This window comes from Alternaria atra, assembly GCF_907166805.1.
Source record: "Alternaria atra isolate CS162 genome assembly, contig: 21, whole genome shotgun sequence".
Taxonomy (NCBI): Eukaryota; Fungi; Ascomycota; class Dothideomycetes; order Pleosporales; family Pleosporaceae; genus Alternaria; species Alternaria atra.
The window spans coordinates 5,850,773-5,870,632 of NW_025091319.1; the positions used below are offsets into that span (position 1 = coordinate 5,850,773).

Below are 19,860 nucleotides of genomic sequence, written 5' to 3' on the forward strand. Positions count from 1 at the left end.
CTTGACCACACGTCATCTTCAAGAACTTCACGCATATATCTGTTCCATTTGGTCTTCACCTCCGTCGATTCATCCAAACCTGAGGGCCTCTTCGTGGAGATCGGCGAACCTTTCTCCGGCCATCCTCTTGACGTGTTCAATGCGCTCGACTGTTCTCAAACTCCTCAATTCCTCCCAGTCCAAGTCTTTGAACAAGTGCGTCAACCTCCAGAAGGCTGCGGCCCAGAACCCACCTGCCACACGCGCTGCGGCATGCCCCGCCCCGTACTTAATTTCCTCTTGAGGGAACATCCAGTCCTCACGCTTGTCTTGTCTGTCCACACGTCTGGCGGAACACTCTTCCCACGTCTCAAGCCAAGTTGATGACTCCCAAAGATACTGCCTCAAAGTGCCATCCATGATCATTTCTCTGCCATCGCCTGTCTCGATGAGAAGTACGGAATGCATTGGCACCGTGAGCTGATTCATACCACCACGCCAAGCCAACAAGAAGTCGATCTTTGGCCAATACATCAACCACCGCGCACGTCCATAAAATAACTCCCCCATCTTCTTGCTCACCTCTTCTTCTAGGAGCAGGCAAAACCAGTCGCACATGTCTTTGCGCGCGAGCGCGTCGTTCAGCCCTGGCGGTAGGAAGGTGAAGCGGTCGAGGTGTTTAGGCGGCTTGGTTTTCAGGTCTTCTGTTGACCAAATCTTCCAGATCTTGACTGGGACAGAGGGGTGGTGATACGGCAGCGCATACGCGGCGGGTGCTTGTGGGAAGGCGTCAGCGGCGGCATCGAAGCACAGTAGGTATACGTGCAGGACCTCTTCCAGGGACAGAGGTGGTGCGATTGTGGTAGCTGTAGCAGATGCCATGGCGATAATATGAGCAGGAGGACGGCTTCTTCTTGAGTGGTTGGTGTCTTAGAGGTTGCAAGAGTTCGGAGGGGCGGCCACGATTTGTCTTGGAATTTGGCGCTACTGGTACGTAGGTGCACCCCTGTAAGCTTTGAGAGCGGCTTCACTGACTGTTTCACGATCGTCGAAGCTCAAGGACACGGAATTGTATTTTCTGTTGTAATACAGGCACTATCTCGTCATAGACTGAGTCAAAAACACATGTCCTACTGTGCCAGCGCTTCCTCATACGCACCCACGAGCTTGGTCTTGCTCAAAGAGCGGATCCGTGCCTCGATGTCATCTTCGGTGTACCCACGTAGGGACATCCCATCTAATTCATGGAATATCTGCTCCATGCGTCTGCTCGCGACAGCCCAGTATCCGTGTTGGTATTTTCCACCATCTAGTCTCGCACGAAGGGCGGCCGCCTCTCCTTCAGGGCGTTTTTTCAAACCTCGACCCAAGTTCATATGGCTCCTCATAAGTTCTTCCTTTGTCATAAGCCAATGCTTTTTCCAATCCCGTCCGTATTGGTCGATAATGCCATCGAACATGTGCTTCTCACCGTTGCCGTCAGTTATCAACAAAACAGAGTGACCGATAATACTGGAAAGATTCTCTGTATCCGAGACAAGACGAAGCTGGGGTATGGCAAGGAAACGCATCCATTTAGTCGGGTCGCTGAGCCCAAGAAACTCTGTACATGATCAGTAATTTGCCTCTGGCGCAAAGTCTTTTTCAAGCCCTTAGGATCTTACCGTCTAGGTGCCGATTTACGAAACGCTGCATAACCGCGCAAAATGTGTCACAGTGGTTCCTCATGACCCAAGCCCGATATACCCCATCTGAGTTGAGTCGTGCCGTGTCGGGGAGTCTCAGGTCCGATTCATTGTCCCGTATGAAGAGGCCTACAGGAAAGCTTGTATGGGTAGCCTCCTGAATCCATCTGATCAGATTGAAGTCACGGACATGGTAGCCGAAGACCGCTTCTTGAAATACGATGAGATGTACGAGGAGAATCTGTCGAAGAGAAAGGGCTGGAAGGGTAGCGGCGACGCGAGTGCTGGGTAGGGATGCCTTTGTGGTCATGATCGTTGAAGAAGATAGCCGTATAGCGTAGCAGAAAGGAGGGGTAGGAAGAGTTGTCATCACATCTTCTCGCGGCGTGTGCGTCTAAGTACCGTCACTAGCGCGGAGTCGCGTGCCCTCCAAAGTGCCTGAGCTACCCACGCCTCTCACCACATCTTTGCCTCAATTTATTGATTTTCCATATGATTACCCATCTACAAGAGCAAGATGAGCGAAGTCAACCAGAAGTAGGTCTTGGAGGCCATACTGGCCGACTTCGTAAACCACTTCGGCCGGGAATCCAATGGACAAGCTCAAGTCAGTCAACTTTGCGATCAAGACTCCAGTCAGGAAACTAACACACGAACTGTAGATCTTTGTCGGATACTTACTATACCAAGACAAAATCGGGCAACCCTACCTCAGACTACCCCACCGTTCTTGCAGCCATCGAAGACGCATGTCGGATCAAGCCAAAGAATGAGCATCCGCTCAGCATCCTCCATACCAAAGCGACTCCCCTCCTCAAGAGCAGTTGCGGCGCCCAGATCTCCAAGCTGGCTGCATGTGTGAACAACTATCTTTTCCACGCTGCCAGCAAGGTCGACACGAGCGCCGACGCAGATATGCTTTTGACTGGTTCAGCCAAGGACATCACATTCAAGTACTTCCTCATCCACCGATACAGCCTCATCCACGCGGCAAATCTCTTCGAAGACGACACCTCCTTGCTCCTCCTCGCTCTCGTCTTCCAAAAGGCAAGCACCGTAAAAGAGCTGCTAGCTGTGAGTGGTGCGGAATTCACCGACAAGGACCTAGATTCCATGGTATTGCGTCACCTGAAACTCTACCAACAACAATATGGAGGAAATGGCTGGGATGAGGCGTTCGAAGAGCTCCGCGAAACCATGGGCAGTAGGTGGCATTCAAGCCTGGCCACGGCCTACAAGGGCTATCACGCGTCTGGCACATACCACAGCCTCTCCATCAGATGATGTGATCTTCTCCTAAGACCTAATGAGCGCAGTAAAGGTACGCACAATCATGCCGATCTGGAAAGTAGTGAACTGATATAGCTCAAGCTACGCTCCCCTCGCATCTCGATGCCGCACTACTTCCTACCGGAGCCGACACCTACCTCCTATTTGCGGGACTCACGGCGCGACGACAACGCATCTCGTTTCATTGTAAGGGCAGGAAAGAATAGCGAGTGCGACGACTGGGAGATAATGAAGCAAAACTGCGACTGGCACGCAAGCTTGGAGACAGCCGGACAGGCGCGTGGAGATGTGCCTGCATGCCTCCAGGCAAGATGCAATACTCCAATAGTTCTTGATGAATCAATGACAAGTTGAAAGTCTCCGTCAAGCTATACTTTTCGGATTCATAGTATGGGGGTTGTAATGCGCTGTCAGCAGCAAGTCGTGCGACACGCTAACCAGACTGAGGCTTTCTTTAGCAGTTGTGGGATTATCAAGACAAAAATGAGAGAAACTTGATATACTTTTCTCTCATCGTTGTGGTTCCCATATTCCGTAACAGCAGCGGTTTTAAACTCAAAATAACCCTGTGGCGTGACTTGATGCCGATACCCAGGATACCCAGGGGCAAGTTATGGACGTAAGGATCTCATAGGATGATTCATGGCATTTGCATGAAGCCCCAAATACTTTCCGAGGCGTATATGCGGGTAGAGTGATCATATCCTCACTTGTAAGAACAACGTCGCCGGTAGAGCTAAGGGCATTGCAAAGCATGAAGCTATCCTCACTGACGTGATAAATACCAAGTACTGGTGATGAAACCACCGTAGCCTCGCCAAAGCCAGTGACCGGGCAAAGCAAACAGTTGCGTAGTTCGACAGGGGCACGAGATCAACGTCCATATAGGCTCTAGCCAGTCGTTCACCCCGCGAAAGCAACCACCAAATCGCCTACCCCACAGACATCACTTAGCTACATAATACAATTAATAGATCCACATCATACCACTAGAAGGCTTAACCGGAGTGTGTACTATGTATTCTGCTTGGTCAAATCGCGTTCCGCGCCCTGTAGTTCCTTAAGAACTCGCTAATTTGATCATCGGCAGTGCGACCGAATCTCCAAGGAGTACAAAGCCGCGCCGCGGTCATCTTTTTTTGCTTCGAGTACTGACAGTGTCAAAGATGCTCACTCAGTCGTTTTTGCTTTTTAGTCCCGTTGGTAGGACTTGTGCGGTGGGGGAGCAGAGATTGGCTAGGTGACAGTGCGGAGAATGACGGGCTTTCCATCACAAAAAACCCAGGAAATGCTAACAGATCTTCGCACAATTCCTTTGAAAAGCTCTATAAGATCTGATAGCTTCCATATGGTAGCCATACAGCTTTAGCATCAGATTCGTGGCTCTATAGCCCAGTCTCATAGATTTGAAGTTCACTGCCTTCGCTGCACATCGCTCACACTTGACCAATTGAAAGCATCATACATTCTGTTCTATGCTTCTTTGCAAAGATCTTTAGTGAAATTTCCTATCGTCTTTGCATGTGGTCATCCCTCTGTGGCTATATAGATCAACGAGGCGCTACGTGCCGACTCGTGATAGTGATTTTGCTCATACGCCCCAGCTATGCCGAATTCTTCAGCGGCGGTTATCTCGCACTTGCGGTGTCTTCTCGTGTTGTAACTCCCCGAGCCTTGCTTTGGAAGATATCCGTAGACTCATTTTGTTAGTTTGTGGCGCTGTTGACAACCCAGTGATCCGCGCATTCGGCCACCAAATTCGAAGACTCGAGTAAAAGTGCGTCTGTGGTATCTTGTGGGTAATAGATAAGATGGTAGATTAGCTTTTGTCTCGTTCAATATGTACGGGACTAAGATGAGGTGAACGTGAAGAAAGTTGTTGGCCGGTTCCGCGATCTGGTTAGGAGAAGGCCAAGTCACTGGGAGACTGGAACACCAGGGTCGACACCTCCCGTCCATTGCCGACGCATCTCGCACACAAAATCGGCTTTCCAACCTACGACACCCTTTAATCTCGATAACATATAGCCTTAACCTTCTTCGTCGATACCTCACCTATCCTACGCGAAAACGACAAGCAGATCCGGGCCAACATGAGCAACCAGCAAGCGACGCTGCAGAGGCGAGTTCTTATTCGAATAACAACGCTTATAATCGATACCTTCTCCTTAGTCACACGAGTGACCGATCGGCGTATACTCTTGCGCCAAGAGACAGTAGGCAACGAACTGCATCTGTTCGTCTGCCGCAAAGAAAAATTGGGCCATCAATACGTTGCTCGGGAATCTGGATACACCTCAATTGAGGCGGAGGATGCTATGAAAGCTCACAACCATTGTGTCTTCGTGTGCAAGCTCTTTGCAGGTATTCTGGCATGGCTGCTAGAGGGTGCGTCAAGTTTGGATCTTATACAGTGAATCCTGTCCACTGACGAGACAAAACCAGAACTATGCCTTCCGATCAGCATAGAAGAAGTAGATCTAAACGGAGTAATTGAGCCTCTTCCTGTCGTTTGCATCGATGTCATCAGCGGCGAGTGATGAAGAATCGCACCTATCCACACGATGTTCAAGATCGTCTCCTCGAACGCCTATCCGCAACACGAAGGACTCGTTGAGGAAGAGGGACTATATATCGATGCTTCAGCGTCTCAATATCTTCGAGCACCGGGAGTATACGCTGTCAGGAGATATCCTGTCGATCCGAGAAGGGCGGCGGCAAGGCCACCTAGATGTACGCATCTAGGTGGTGCTTACATGGTTCACCTCCAGGAGCTATGTGAGACTACTCGCTGGCGGAATTCCCGGTTAGAAGCCATCATCAGGACGGTCGACAATGAGGTGTACGGAAAGATCACTGGTCTTGGAGGGCCTAGTATACTGGCGAACAAAAGCGTTGGAGAGTGGAAAGACCTCGAGCAGTGGATACTTGCTTCCATTAATGTCAGTCTTCAGTCCCTCGTGGCCAAACTGGATCACGTCCACATTCCGCCCGGTGTCGACAGGGAGACACACCACAAGCTTATCGCAACAGACTGTTTTGGTACCGGCCATGAGAATATCATTGGATCCCTGGAGAGAGTTTCGGGGGGTGTACAGGTCACTCGGTGGCAAAATCCTTGAGAGGTGTCGGACGACAATTCGCTTTCGTCGCCTGGACGTATGGCTGAGCCTAATTAAATCACGATACCCAAACCACCACAGTTGTGCATCAAATCTTCATTCGAGACTCCTTCATAGACTTCGAATTGCAAGTATCATGTTTGATTTATCTGTACGATTGATGTGGTAGAGTATCGGTGGACTCGTCGGGTTGGTCTTCAGCCTTGGCAGGCTCGTGGCGAGACATGAGCACGCACCTTCCAGCAATGCGCGTACAGAGATACGATCTAATCATCGGGCTATCCATTATATAACCTCCTGATTCTCTATTAAAAGCGCGTTTAGTCAATCTATACTGTAGGCGGTGGTCATACGGCTTGGTGTTCACCGGCACCTACTTATACAAGCAAGCTTTAGACAACTCCGAAGAGCTCTTAGAGCTTGATCAATAGGCTACGGTATCATCTACTAGATAGAGCTTACTCTTGTGTATGTTAGGGAACTGCTGATGCAACAATTTGCGGTAGACCATGTGCTGCCACTACCTAGTCCCAGGGGGCTTGGGCAGTAGCTAGAGCTCTTTGTTACGACTCCACACATATGTATCTCTCTCGAACAGGATATCGTGTCTTCTCCAGGCTCTCCCAGTTCAGATTATGCAGCACCCTGCGCAAGCTGGCTCTAATGCTGAACCAACATCCGTCCTCGTATCCTCTCAGACCTACCAAAGATCGCCACCCTCTTCATGGTTTTCATCGCCGATATAGAGATACCAAAAGTTTCCACCATTAAAAATTGCGTTCGACTGGAACCGACCGAACTGCTCCCCTGTGCCGTCCACGATGACTCCAAAACTGTCTTTCGTGCATATATGAAGGATTGAGAAGACGACATTGGGCTTTTCGACGCCAGGATAAAGATTATAATCGGCTCAGGTTTGACAACAGCAGATACAAGGCTGACCTAGTAGGTTTTACTAATGATGTTAGCTACTGGGGTCTGAACAAGAAGCAACGAGTTGCCTACGTTGTAGTCACGCTTTGATCGGCTCGAAGAAGACTGAGAAGAAGGTGCCATACTGTCACACGTTCTTGTATGAGATCTCCTGCGCTTTCGTCGTTCCCACGTGCATTGTGCCTAGGTTTGATATGTAAATCGCTACCGTTGTATATTCGTCGCCAAAGTGACTGGTGCCAAAAGACGAGACAGAGCAGAAGCGGTAGGCGGTAACGGCGGAGTCGTATGCGACGGGGTAGATTCTGAGGTCTTCTTTGACCGTAAGTTCGAGCGAGGGAGGCACATTAGTAGAAGAAACCATAATCTTTGCTTGGTTATTGAGCGTGTGAGATGATATGGTTCGTGTTGGCGGCATAACCGCAGCATCGAAGTGAAAGGCTGCTAGACGCACATCCCTGTTCAGCGCGCACGCAGAGTCTACTCCAAACGGACTTTGAACACAAACCCCACTAGATGCTCGAGAAAGAGCTCCAATCCTACGATCCTGCGAAATTGGTGACAGTTTCCGACACGCTCAATCCATAGCTTCCCTACGCATGGAAAATCCTTCAAGCCATACATGAATATGACCCAAACACAAGGAGCGGCCACATGTTGGGATATCACTTGCAGCCGCCTAGTAAGCAATGCCGAACCATATCTGAACACACGCGACAGGGATACACAGAATCCCGACCAGTTCAATCCCGACAAGTTCTGCAGCTTTACCTGCCAAGAACATCACAGGCAAATCCGGCATCTGCGCCGTATCGATCGGATGATCCACGTCTTCTCCCTCGAGTACAGCGATACGACGAACTCGTTTCCGGCCATATCAGACAGGGTCGTCCACTATGGAAGTGAGAGTCGGCGTGAAATTGTCGCGCTCGAGAGGTACGACTACCCGGGCACGAGTTCCCTTCTCGAGGACAGCTTCCTCTCTCTTGGCGGAAAGCTGGCCTTTCTCTCTTTGAACAGTTGCACTACTGTCCTGGTGGTGTTTGCCGCCATGATTGCGTATCTCTGCGAAGGTTCGTCTATACTTCCATCTCCCGTGATGCGCAATCACAAGCTCACTTTTTCAGACCTTCATCCCTCGATCGAGATACACGAAGCTCATATCAAGAACGTGTTGTCAGATCAAGAAGTACATGTCCTTTACCTGACCGAACACGGAAGCCCTGTAAAGGTCCATGTCGCCGAGGTGCACTCAATGTTCCGGATCACAACCACAAAGCAAGACAGTGCTATTGTCCCAGCTGAACCCGCTTAGCTGGATGGAACAGGACTATACTGTGACAACACAGCAGCCCAATACGATCGCTTTGCAGGGCTGCAAGATGCAAAAGCCTACCATCGCCGTCATCCAGACTCGAAGGTAGTATACTACACCAGCTTAGGCTACTACCACCATACGCACCATCTCAGCCAACTGGACACAACTAGTGTGAAACCTACGATAAATCGCATACTCGCTCTGAGGCAGGAGGCCTACATCCGAACGATCAACAATGTTGTTCATAAGGAAATCGAAAGGATCGGTGGACATGCACGGTTGTTCGATATGAAGTCCGCAGACTTTGAGATCACATATACAACCATGGCTGCTCACGTCCAGTCAGCACTTCTCAAAGTTACTGTTGAGTTGCATGAGTTATGGGCAGACTTGCCTCAGGGCATGGAATCTGGCAGCATAGAGCATGTAGATAGACACCAGGTAGTGGTGGATCGGTGCATGGGCGCAGGTCATACAGCGTGCCTGCGAGCATTACAACAACGTGCTCCTAGGGCTTGGATATATGCCGATGGCCAATTGACGTCCCTGTAGTCGAAGATGAGGCCATTGGGAAGCAGACAAGATCGGCTAAGGAAGACACAACTATAATCATGAATGGAACGCATGCGCTGCGGGACTGCAACAACAGCAGTGGCCAGAACAGCTCCACTCAAATATACCTGAATGTGAAAAGCACATCCATTCGTGCAGATCCAAGCACTTCTAGGGCGGGAGTATAAGCTTAGATAGCCTTTGAATGTAGTTGTTCAGCTTATGTCGGCGATACTGAGATTTGGTGAAGTTGCCTTAGCGTGGTACTAATGCCACACTAGATCAGATTCGCCGCACCAAGATCTCGACATCGTCCGGCCTACTTATATTAACCCTTCCTCATGGTGTATACTGTATTTTCTCAGCTAGCTCTTTCAAGTTATTTTAATTGCGACTTTCGGCAGAGTCGTCAATAAGGGAATGTTCGTCGAAATCACATCCCGTCTGCTGCGTGCGCCAGAGCTTTCGTACAACCAACAAACAACCAGTACTGTCAACGACTCTGAGGGGTTTCTTGCTGCCACTTTGAAATACTCTTCGTGCCATGTGCTAGCCACGTGGCTTCCGAGGGCCTTGTTTGATGGTTGCAATATACTGCAAAGTTGCTTACTTGCTGATAACCAATGGCATTGGGTGGTGCGGCACAACAACGCCAAAGCAATAAGTTGTGTGCACTGAACTTTCACAAAAAAAGGTAGAAGTTCAACTCCGCAATTGAGTGTACACGGGGTCGAACACGAGGGCAAAAAAGTGTTCAGCTGCGTTGTCGACAGCCCACATCACTTTCCACCTAGATCACGAGTTAGTGAGTTCCTTATTGATGAAGTAGAGGCCAACCTCTGCAAATATGTAACCAATAAGACTTCGTTGGTACGTGTACATTGCAATGTGCCAATGTTGATGCCATAAGTCACGTTCATCAATCTCTCGCTGGCACCAAAAAAAGGGTCAGGCTGAACTTCTGTACCACTGCAGACACAAACGGTACCAACACCCCCGCTTCGAAAGTGAGGGCTCAAGAAGGGAAGTAGAAATTAATGGTAAAACGTTGGCCGCGTGTCTGAATGTCCGACCCTACGGAGAGTCGAACGCAAGTGCAAAAGAATGAGTTCAGCTCGGTGTCGTTTGCCTACTCCTATTACCGCCGGCCGATTTGGACCTAAGCTACGAGTTAGTAAGTGTTTTGTTGATAGAATAGTGACTCTTTAATTCGTACATATATCCAACAAGACTTGGTTGGGATGTGCATCATACAGCTTCTGAATTGCTGTAGTCACTGTTGATGAGAGGGCAACTGGGCAGGGACAGGTGATTGTGCTTGGTCACCCAGCACATGAAGTGCAAGTCGACCGCTAGACTCTCGCTGGTGGCATCCAACAGGATCGTGTTGTTGTTCGTCTTAGTTAGTCATCTGTTGACTCCTTAACAAGGGCGAGACTTTGAGCTTTAGAGGCGCCACCCCACGAACAACCACACGACACCAACGACACCACCTTAAAATCATGACAGAAGCAGGCGAACGACTCAAGGCGACCGAATGACTAGTCTGGCAGGTTTGATACTCTGTTGAATCACATCTGCGGGTGTTACGCCGACGAAGCAGATGCAGCGGACAGCAACCTCCTCGCTGATGCCGCCAGCGCCCACAGGCAGGAACAAGGTATCAAACTGAAGCGTTATCAGTTTCACAGACTCTTAGATCATTCCTTTGTAGATTGCGACCGTTCTATGCCCTCGGGAAGGAGGTGGGTCGAGAGAGCGCCTTCCAGTCGCGGCTTCAACATCTTCTCGGCGGCGAAGGGGACCATCACAACAGACGCATGACGCTGCCAGACCACTGACGCTCTCTTCCTCCTGGGGTCCACAGACGAACCGCATCAATACAGTACGCCACTCGAAGTGATCACTGACCCGCGGCTGTAACCGCTCCACGTCCGCACCACTTCCGCACCACCTCCGCTGTATCGCAAGAGTGCCACACAAATAACGGGCCCGTCGGAATGACGCACACAACGAGCAACAGGAATTCAGCAGTCATCTATACACAGATTGAACGCCTATCGCCTTCTGGTAGGTCGCAATCTGTGAACACACGGTTGCGGGAAAAGGTAGTGGAGGTGCCTTCGATAGATTTTGCGGCGACCATAGCTGACACGCATGGGCAATCCACAGTCTCCTCGTCTTTACGAAGGAGTATGACTTCGCTAATAATGCCGATCATGTATGGCGTCGCAGTGCGCTGCGCCCAGGCGATGCTTCCAGAGAACAAAGGAGGCAGCAAACGGCGCATCCACTGACACAACTTCTCGGACGACTCAGGGCAAGAGATTCTCTCCTTGCTTAGAAGAGTAGATCTCCTGGCATTAACACCATCCGCGTTGGAGAGCTCAATGTCACCAACGCTAACTTGTGTCGACTTACTGTCTTCCTGGAGAGGGGACGGAACATAAGCAGATCTTACGACATCGGAATAGACAGGCTGATCAGTCGTATTGAGGCTACGGACCTCACACCTTTCGACACAGGGCTTGTCTTCTGAAGAGAGAAGTACGGTATGGTACGGTGCTACGTGCCCGTTTCACACAGCGAAGGTATCCGGAGTCTGTACTGACAGGTACCCGGGCAATCTCCTCTAGTTACAACCATGTACAACATTGCCTTCCGATAGTCAGACAAATTCGACATCGCTTCCGTAGCATACGAACGAACGTCGATTGTTGACCTCGGCCGCCTTCCAGCGTATACGAACCGAGCGGTACACAGGTACCATGACAACGGTTGGGACACTTCTAGCATATTTGAATGAGTGGAGGCACAACGGGGTATCTATGGCAAAAGATGGATGGGCGGGCTGGCTGAAGTCCTTGACGGGTGGGTATGATTGGAGACCTTCAAGGGGCATCTGGAGAAGACAATTTATCGTACGACCGCGCTTGATCATGACAAGATGGCGAAACGGCAAAGCTTGATACGCCGAATGTCTGGCCTTACGTGCCTGCGGTTGCGTTACGGCCGTCGTGGGAACTTTCCTCTTTTTGACTAGTCCAAGCAGCATAGTCGACTGGGACGGCATGCTCAAGGCGATTCAAAATTTGGAAAGTAGAGGGTCTCTCGCAATGTTCGCCCTGATTTTGCGTTTCTCGTAGTGCTCCTCACACCGCGCAAGTGAGCCACTCTCCGACTCTTTACCCTTCTCAGAACGCAACTCGTTTCTGATGGCGAGGGAAGAATTGGCAGTCAATTGTTTCATCACCAGGCAGTCTGCGAAACGGATTGTTCCTTCAACATACTGTCTGGTGAGTGCCTCCAAGACAGGTATCGTGATCAGCAAGTCATCGCTGTTGAAAAGCCTTGAGAACTGACTCATGCGCAAATCTGAACGATAAAAGGGATGAAAAGAGATGGAAAGAAATTTCTGGCAAATGCAGAGGTTGAAAAAGACGAACATCAGCGTGGAGGAGATGGCAGGAGGTTTGATGCTCGTAGGACGATGTCGGAATATGCCATGGCGGGGTATGCCGTCTTCGTCCGACACGGCAGGCACCCCTGATGAACTTGGAAACAAGGGAAGCATCGTCATCCAAACGACAGACTTTCGTGTCGTCAGTGGGCACCATCTCCAAACTTGCTAAGACATGAATGTGCGACAGCATGGCAGTAAAATGTCAGTCCGTCAGACTGTGTCAGCCCCTACCGTCGAGGGAAGCACCACCGCATCTTGCCCGAGGTACACTTGCTCGACTCGGAGCTATCGCGCCAGTCGCACCACTGAGTCCTCACAAGAGCACTTGAGTGATTTCGCTGTCGTATCATCATCTGAAAACCCTGAAGCTCACGTTCATAGCGTGGCAGGATTGCCACCACTGTGATCTCGTTGTCGACAGACAAGATCCTTTGCACTCTGTTACATCTGCTACAGAAGCAGCCATACAGTGCCATATTTGTCGTCTCTTGGATCTGTACTAGAGATATGACGGCAATGCTGTCGTGATGAAGGCACCTATGCTGAATTCGCTGTCGTTTGCTATGACCAGAGCCGATGTAATTCGAATCGACGCCAGCAGGCGCATACGCATGCGCTATGCTATCTCCAGGGACATAATGGAGATTGATCGGCTTGTCTAAAAGTCATGGGCTTTGATCGCGAGAGGAGGTGAATGGCATGTCCAACTTCGCCAGAGCTGATAACCGCCACGGAACACAGCGATGTGTACAGCTTACATCGTTGAGACCTCCGAGGACTGCGTCCTTGTCAGCAATTCTACAATGCGAAGGCCACACAATCTCTCTGATAATGAGGCGAGCGGCCTCAGTCAGATCGTTGAGTATCTGAATGAGTTGAAGGTTCATGTCGAAAAGGCACCGCGGATGTTCGATTGGAGATCTGCTGAAAAGCTCAACTCATACACATCAGTCTACCACGAACGGAACCCTCTCCTTCCAGCGACGATTTACAGCATCACTCGTACCACACAAAGCTCCCAAACGGATGCGTAGGCCCAGATCTTCTAGACTGAAGCGCGCAGTAGCTTGACTTTTGCATAGTGCGCTGATGCTTGACAGCTCTAAAACGGCTGAGGGTCGCCCGAATTGGAAGTCGGAGGCTGCTTTCACCATTGCGGATCGTAAAGCTGATACCAGTAATGAGGAGACGCGGAGGCAGGAGAGGCACGAAGGTGAACGATCTATCCCCTCACTCCCGGCATTCAATTCGACCCCAAGCGGTGGATATCGAAGAGACACAGAGGAGGAGACGTCTACTTCGACGTCGTGAGTCCGAGGTAGGACGATGATGTCCGAGGATTGCATGTCAGCAATGATATTGCACAGGACGCCATTGTCCGTGTTTATGGCATAATTCGAAAAGAGGCATGTTGCTGGCCGGATCGCCGAACACATGTCTTGCGGGAGTTTGAATTCACCTCTCTGCTCCCTTGCAAAGCATCTCATTGGAGATGAGCCGTGGCGGAGTATACACCACTATGTGTGTGGGCCTTCCTGCTCCCGTCTGTCAACCCAATCCCGTAGACCTAGACGCCCACCACATCGATCTACACGTTTTATGGTCTACCCGGGTTGTGCCAAAGCGGATCAGGAACCACTAGGACGATTGTGGAAGGTGAGACAGGTATGGAGGTAAGAGACATCCCAAAGTCATACTTAACCTTATCCTATTCCGCAGGCAAATGGCGAGGTATTGTGGTGGTTGACGAGGCTGTTTGGCCGCAAGCTGGGCGGCTAACGGTACTTCCGGAGAAGTCTGGCAGCAACCGAACAGATACCAAATGCTATTAGCCCGATACATAGCGCCGTAGTCCCTTGAGTCTGGTATGCGGTACAACTTTGGAAAGGTATGTTAATCGTCGTGTAGGAGGCCTTTTGCAGAGCGGGGTAGGGTTCGCGGGACGTTCGCCGACAGAGAGGCAGGGAGTCGAATCAACATCGCTTGGCTACACATACTACCAGCACGAGGTCGTCCCTGAGAACACCGAGAAGTTCTGGAGCTTCTCTTGTATTTTATTGGGCTATGTCGCGGTCGTGAGCGATGCTATCGATGGTGTGGATTCGGTGGCTTCGGTCAATCTCTCGGTCGTCGCCTACTACGGCAGCAGGCTAGCAGCGAGCAGCGCTGCTTTATCGTATGAATGGGAAAGCGTCCCCATTATTAGCGAGCTCAAGGTCATTGCCCCGATTTGTTGGGGTGATTGAGTTGGGGTAGTCTATGGTTTCGAGGAAGGGGTAGAGCGAATTGAAGCAACGAGGAACTTCAGTTGGTCCGTGCACTGGAGGTGCCTTCCTCGAGTAGTGCAGCAATATCGCCACAACGCTCTCAGAGCGTCACTATACGCTTCGGAGGCCACTCTTTGTGTGTACGATCCTCCTCAGCGAATTTAACTGCCCGATCTGAGGGTAAAGGCGGCCTCTCCGCTGGCTGTGGTTTGGGAAACCTCCGCAGGGTAAAAGAAAGCCCGGGGCCGACGACATATGTAGCAGCGGCGAGATAAATGACTACGGTGAGCGACGGAAGAGCCTGTGAGCGAGCATCAGCGATGGGACAGTTACCTTGTCCTGGAAGCGCACATCACCAATCGAGTCTCGACAGAATCACTCATCGATTGCTCACTATGAGTGCTTGTATCTTTGGCTATCGAACTCCTTGCTGGATCTGCTGAGAGTACTCTATGAGACAACATCTGAACTTTGGGATACGCCTCATGCTTATGAGTTGCAAAGCAGGATAAGAAATTGCCTGAAGTTTCACCGAGAGATTGAGCGCCTGCCAGGTAGATCGTAGACTTGAAGTGCACATTCTGGAGATTCGAAAGATACGCCTCGATTTGCAACACCAGATACTCGACACGTACGGAAGATCTCAAGCCGATGACGACCTTACCTCGACTCTTTAGCTATCTTCTAGCGCCCAAGCCACATCAAAGCTCAGCACGTCCATCCTTATCTCCAGCTCCATCAGCAGCCTTTGTACATCTGCCTCAGTAGTGTTCACGTCATCTAACTTTTTCATAAGTCCTCAAGTGCCACATCATCCTTTAGACTTTGGAAAAGGTGTAGTAAGAAAGTAGAACCCATGAAGCAAAGTCCTGCTAAGTGCCCATTGTCCCTTTTCTCAAAAGCCCGGAGACGTATCATCTTGTAGATCTCGTTACCAGTCTCTATATCTTCTTCCTGAAGACTTGGTGAACGCCGATGTTCAGGAATAGTTTCTTCGGATTTTGTCATCCTTACAGTCAAGTGAACGACATGTCCTATCTCCTTGCGTTGGTCATATGTGAGGACCCTGCTGAAAACGACAAGGGTGACAGAAGGCCACGCATCGTTGTTCTTGTTGCTAAGCATGATATTACCGCCTGCACCAAGATTGGTATGAGTCAGGTTGTTGGTCCGAAGATAGTCCTGCGCACGAGCCATTTCCGCGAGAACATAGAAGACAAGGGTAGATGGCCTCCCGTGCTCCCAGTATGTCTTTTCCAGCAAGTATTCAATGCTATATTCTAGGATGGAGCTCATACAATGCCACTCAAGATGGTCAATTTCTATGTAGTCGCAAACGGTGGCTATCAGATGATTGCCGTCATCCTGCATGTTTTTCAGCGTTCTGATCTACTCCTAGGGACGGAAGTAGTGCCTTTGTCTTCAAGGTCTCCAGAGCTGTACACCAGCCAAGATTCTGGATACCAGAACGAGGTATAGCCAGGACTACATCGCCATTCTTGCCATCAGCTAAAAGCTTAAGGGACTGGTATCTAAGGTTGGCGCTACGAAATATTGTGCGTCCAATTGGCGGTGGAATGGACATCTGTAACAAGTAGAACGGTACGGAAAGAGCGAACACTGGGGTCTACATCAATTAAGAGAAGATAACCACGTGCTAGACTAGTGATCTAGGGTTGTCGCAAGCACATAGGAATTGCTATAACCCTAACTAGGTGGTCGCAATGGCCTCAAAACATATCAGCGTAAATGATTGATTACTTGGTTAGTATCCACGGGATACCTGAAATATACCGCGCTTTCTTATCGCACTTCCAATTCTATATGTACACATCGCTGCCTTCGGGGGGCGGGATCGCCTGCGACCATTTGCGAATACAAGCCAGCCATCAATAGGCCGGGTCTGCGCGGTGAACGTGCCGAGCAAATGAATTCCACCAGTACCAAGCGGTGAACAAGGAAAACATAGAACATAAGCAACTGTCAGTGACCCCGAGATACATGCGTGGCGGATAATAAATGAATGCATGTATTTGTTATGCTAGACAATCGATAGAAGCTACCGACAAAGGAAGTGAACCATAAGTGCACTTAGGGCTTCTCGTCCCTTGAGGAAATCACACCCGTCAGCTGAATAGCATCATCCACCAAGTTGTTGAGCTGGTCAAACTCGCCGTTGAGCCACCTATCGAGCAAGACCTGGTCTTCGCTCACAAATGTAGGACGCTCTGCGGGTAAGACCTTTGTGCATTCTTTGAGATCGTTGATGTTGTTGACGCCGAGAAGAGACATTCGCGTGTAAGCCTTAGCGTAATCCTATATCTATTTGTTAGCCAAACGTCGTTTTGGAATTTCCGAGGTCATACCGAGTTCCATTGGCCCTGGGCTGTAGCCCGATCGCTGAACTGCGCCCACGAAGCCTTTGTCCGTGAGTCTTTACTCAAGTTGATATCGCTTTGGAACTTGATGACACGGACAGGTGCGTTATTGGTCGTTTGCGGGTAGAAGGCTATGTCCCAAACACCAGGGGTAGAGTCCTGTGGGTCACCGTCCCGACTGGTGTCAACGAAGTGCTGTTGCGAGGTCGTGTGCGCTCCAACGAGCGCTACAAGATCGTGTGCATCAATAGTCTTATCTTGGAAGAGCTTGATAAGTTTGTCTGCAGAGTCCTTTTCTCCAGGAAGAAGTCCTGTAGGACCAGCCTTGCTGTTGTCTTTACGTCCAACGAAGGTTCGAAGTCTTGGTCCAAGCGGGCAGACTACCGTGGCGACATTGGCACCAAATTGGATGATATCTGCCATACTCATGCCGTATTGGTTGTATTTGCTGTACCACTTTTTCGTTTGGTCGGCAATCGCAGAAAGGCCGTTGTTGTCCGCACGCGACATCTCATCGCTGAGGAGGATGCTACCATCTGCACCACCGAAGCTGCTGCTCTTCGACCACACGGCTGCATCGTGAAAGCCAAGGCGAACGGCTTGACGAGCGAATTTGCTGCAGCGGCCGGAAGTACCGTTGAACTTGGCTGTCATCTCGTATGCCAGCCACTTCCAGTGGCAGCACATGTCAGCTTTGCAGGCAGCGCTCCCGATATTGCCAGCAGGGATGGAGCTGTCAATAGTGGACGACTCGGCAGATTTCTGGTCGAGTATAATAGCCTTGATGTCTTTGCCGATAGCAGTGAGCTTGGAGTCTGCGAGTGTTTTGAGGTCGCCGATGAGCTCTTTGGAGGCTTGACGCTTCTCGCGAGCAGCAAGGTAGCGCATCTCAGTCATCGTGTCACCCATCCCTGGGTGAGCTTCAGTGAAGGGAATGCATGCCAGAAGGGCATAACTAAAGTACGAGAAAGCCTTCATCTTGGTCGTTGAAAACGAAGCAAGAGCTGTAGAATCGATGAGTAAAGGAGTGAGATTTGCACAAGACGGTTGTGCGGTGGCTTCGACTCTTATACCGTTCACTTCGTGTGATTCAAGAGACTAGATCTCGTTCCATGAGTACATTAAATTGATAAGTCAGTACACCTAGCCACTCCGACTGCCGATATAAGAGGCTAGAAGAATACGAGCACATTTTCCCCTGCATATGGACCGATATACCATATGGTATTCACATTCGCTTATCCATAGATTCTGACCGCGTTCTGATCGTATGATGTCCGGATGTAAAGTCAATGGGGCATCTAGAAGGCCAAAATACCTGCATAGAGAGAAGCTGACAGACAAGGGATAAGATCGGGGGTCAGACGATTGGTCAAGGTTAAGCAAGAGGGTGAGCCAGACGTGCCTGGCTACTGGGTATGCGAACACGGGAGTCGAGCACTGGATTGGAATGCTGCCGTGATACGTGAAATATATTGCATATGCAGCTGAACTTGGTATTGGAAGAGTTGCCTAATGTAGCCTCGCGATATGTATGCGTGATTTGGCAGTCGTTCGGGCCCGTGGTTTTTTCATCACTGCGTTTCCACCAAAAAGGGACTCTACAGTGCCGGCGATGGCATACTGTGTAGAACTTCTGAGGCTTCGTTTCTTGGGGTAAACTCCCATCGAGTTGTCAGCTACGTCAAGCAAACCAATGCTGCAGGGCAGGAGAAAGGATCGGCGCGTTCAGACGCAGGTAATATACCACGTTCGTATAGAGGATATCCGACCGGTTCGCATGTTGAACGATTATTCTTAGAAGTGACTTGTTGCTAGGTCCCAGGTTCGAGGTCCCTGATCGTGCAGTTGCAATATCAAGCCGTCGATGGTGCGACTGATATACATTAGTGCTTCAGCCTCACAATCAAAGTAGATCTCTGTATGCCCTTAAAGATCTCCGCTGGTCGTATCCAACACATTACGACCGCCACTTTAAGGCGATGGCGACCAGAGGCGTTGAGCGAGAACGGCTTCTAGAGCGGCAAGGTAGCCATGCACATCGGAGAAGAGTGCGGTGAACCGGTAAGCTGCAGACCAGGGCGCCGCGTCCAAGCGATGAACATTTAGCCGGATAACGTACAGTACTCCACGGTTCCTTCTTCGTACCGAGCAGACTTTTAATGCAGACGCAGAAAGTCCTCTTCTTCTGTGCATGTTGGTTCGCAGTGCGAAGGGTGTGGTGTATCCTATGCCACTTTCCCTAACATGTTATGCTGGGTTCAATCAGTCCTCAGACGATAGACAAAGCAACGAAGTCTAGTTCGCGCGAGTATCGCTTCTGAAGGCATGGATTCAGCCGCAGGTATATACAAGCGACAGGTCGGTACCGGCGAGAGGGATATGATATATGATACCGGAGTAGAAGACCACAGCAGCGGGTCTTCGAATTCGGTTCTGAGTAGAGTCAGCGCGTTTTGGCGCAGATATTCAATAGTAGGGACTTCAAAGATAACACTACAGATCTTGTATTCAGGCCCCTCCATTCCCTACTGGCATGCTAATGGTACCACTTGTAGGAGTACTTAGGTATTGTCCTTAGATGGTGACGACACAAGGGCTTTCATGGGTAGCGCGATACGGCGAGCAGACAATCAGCGCATAAATTAGCTTCGAAAATGAACAGGCTTGAGCCACAACAGGAGGAGACGAGCACAACAACGAGATGATCATGATCGGAGATTGATGATGGATGTCGCCCTCGCAGCTGAAGGTAAGTGGGTAAGAAGGGGTCAATCAGGTGGACGTGGGGCCGAAATCGCGCCATCCGAACTCAGCTTAGACGGAATCTAATTTGGTCGCGCGCTGGATCACCCCCAGGTCGCTCTTCACAG

At 50.2% G+C, this 19,860-nt stretch overlaps 6 protein-coding genes across 6 annotated transcripts; 3 read left to right on the forward strand and 3 right to left on the reverse strand.

Annotated features, from left to right (window-relative positions):
• Positions 1-69: 69 nt before the first annotated feature.
• Positions 70-861, reverse strand: ALTATR162_LOCUS2374 (uncharacterized protein; the record flags this gene model as incomplete). Its single annotated transcript, XM_043309978.1, has 1 exon — positions 70-861. The coding sequence occupies one exon, from the start codon at positions 859-861 to the stop codon at positions 70-72; it is 792 nt and encodes a 263-aa protein (XP_043165913.1).
• A 248-nt stretch (positions 862-1,109) lies between these two features.
• Positions 1,110-1,974, reverse strand: ALTATR162_LOCUS2375 (uncharacterized protein; the record flags this gene model as incomplete). Its single annotated transcript, XM_043309979.1, has 2 exons — positions 1,110-1,582; positions 1,644-1,974. The coding sequence occupies 2 exons, from the start codon at positions 1,972-1,974 to the stop codon at positions 1,110-1,112; spliced, it is 804 nt and encodes a 267-aa protein (XP_043165914.1).
• A 283-nt stretch (positions 1,975-2,257) lies between these two features.
• Positions 2,258-2,948, forward strand: ALTATR162_LOCUS2376 (uncharacterized protein; the record flags this gene model as incomplete). The annotated part of the gene is made up of 2 exons (XM_043309980.1): positions 2,258-2,271; positions 2,327-2,948. The coding sequence occupies 2 exons, from the start codon at positions 2,258-2,260 to the stop codon at positions 2,946-2,948; spliced, it is 636 nt and encodes a 211-aa protein (XP_043165915.1).
• Positions 2,949-5,518: 2,570 nt separating this feature from the next.
• Positions 5,519-6,076, forward strand: ALTATR162_LOCUS2377 (uncharacterized protein; the record flags this gene model as incomplete). Its single annotated transcript, XM_043309981.1, has 1 exon — positions 5,519-6,076. One exon carries the CDS (start codon positions 5,519-5,521, stop codon positions 6,074-6,076), a length of 558 nt encoding a protein of 185 aa, XP_043165916.1.
• A 1,561-nt stretch (positions 6,077-7,637) lies between these two features.
• Positions 7,638-8,324, forward strand: ALTATR162_LOCUS2378 (uncharacterized protein; the record flags this gene model as incomplete). The annotated part of the gene is made up of 1 exon (XM_043309982.1): positions 7,638-8,324. One exon carries the CDS (start codon positions 7,638-7,640, stop codon positions 8,322-8,324), a length of 687 nt encoding a protein of 228 aa, XP_043165917.1.
• An 8,376-nt stretch (positions 8,325-16,700) lies between these two features.
• Positions 16,701-17,965, reverse strand: ALTATR162_LOCUS2379 (uncharacterized protein; the record flags this gene model as incomplete). Its single annotated transcript, XM_043309983.1, has 2 exons — positions 16,701-16,925; positions 16,976-17,965. 2 exons carry the CDS (start codon positions 17,963-17,965, stop codon positions 16,701-16,703), a joined length of 1,215 nt encoding a protein of 404 aa, XP_043165918.1.
• Positions 17,966-19,860: the final 1,895 nt, after the last annotated feature.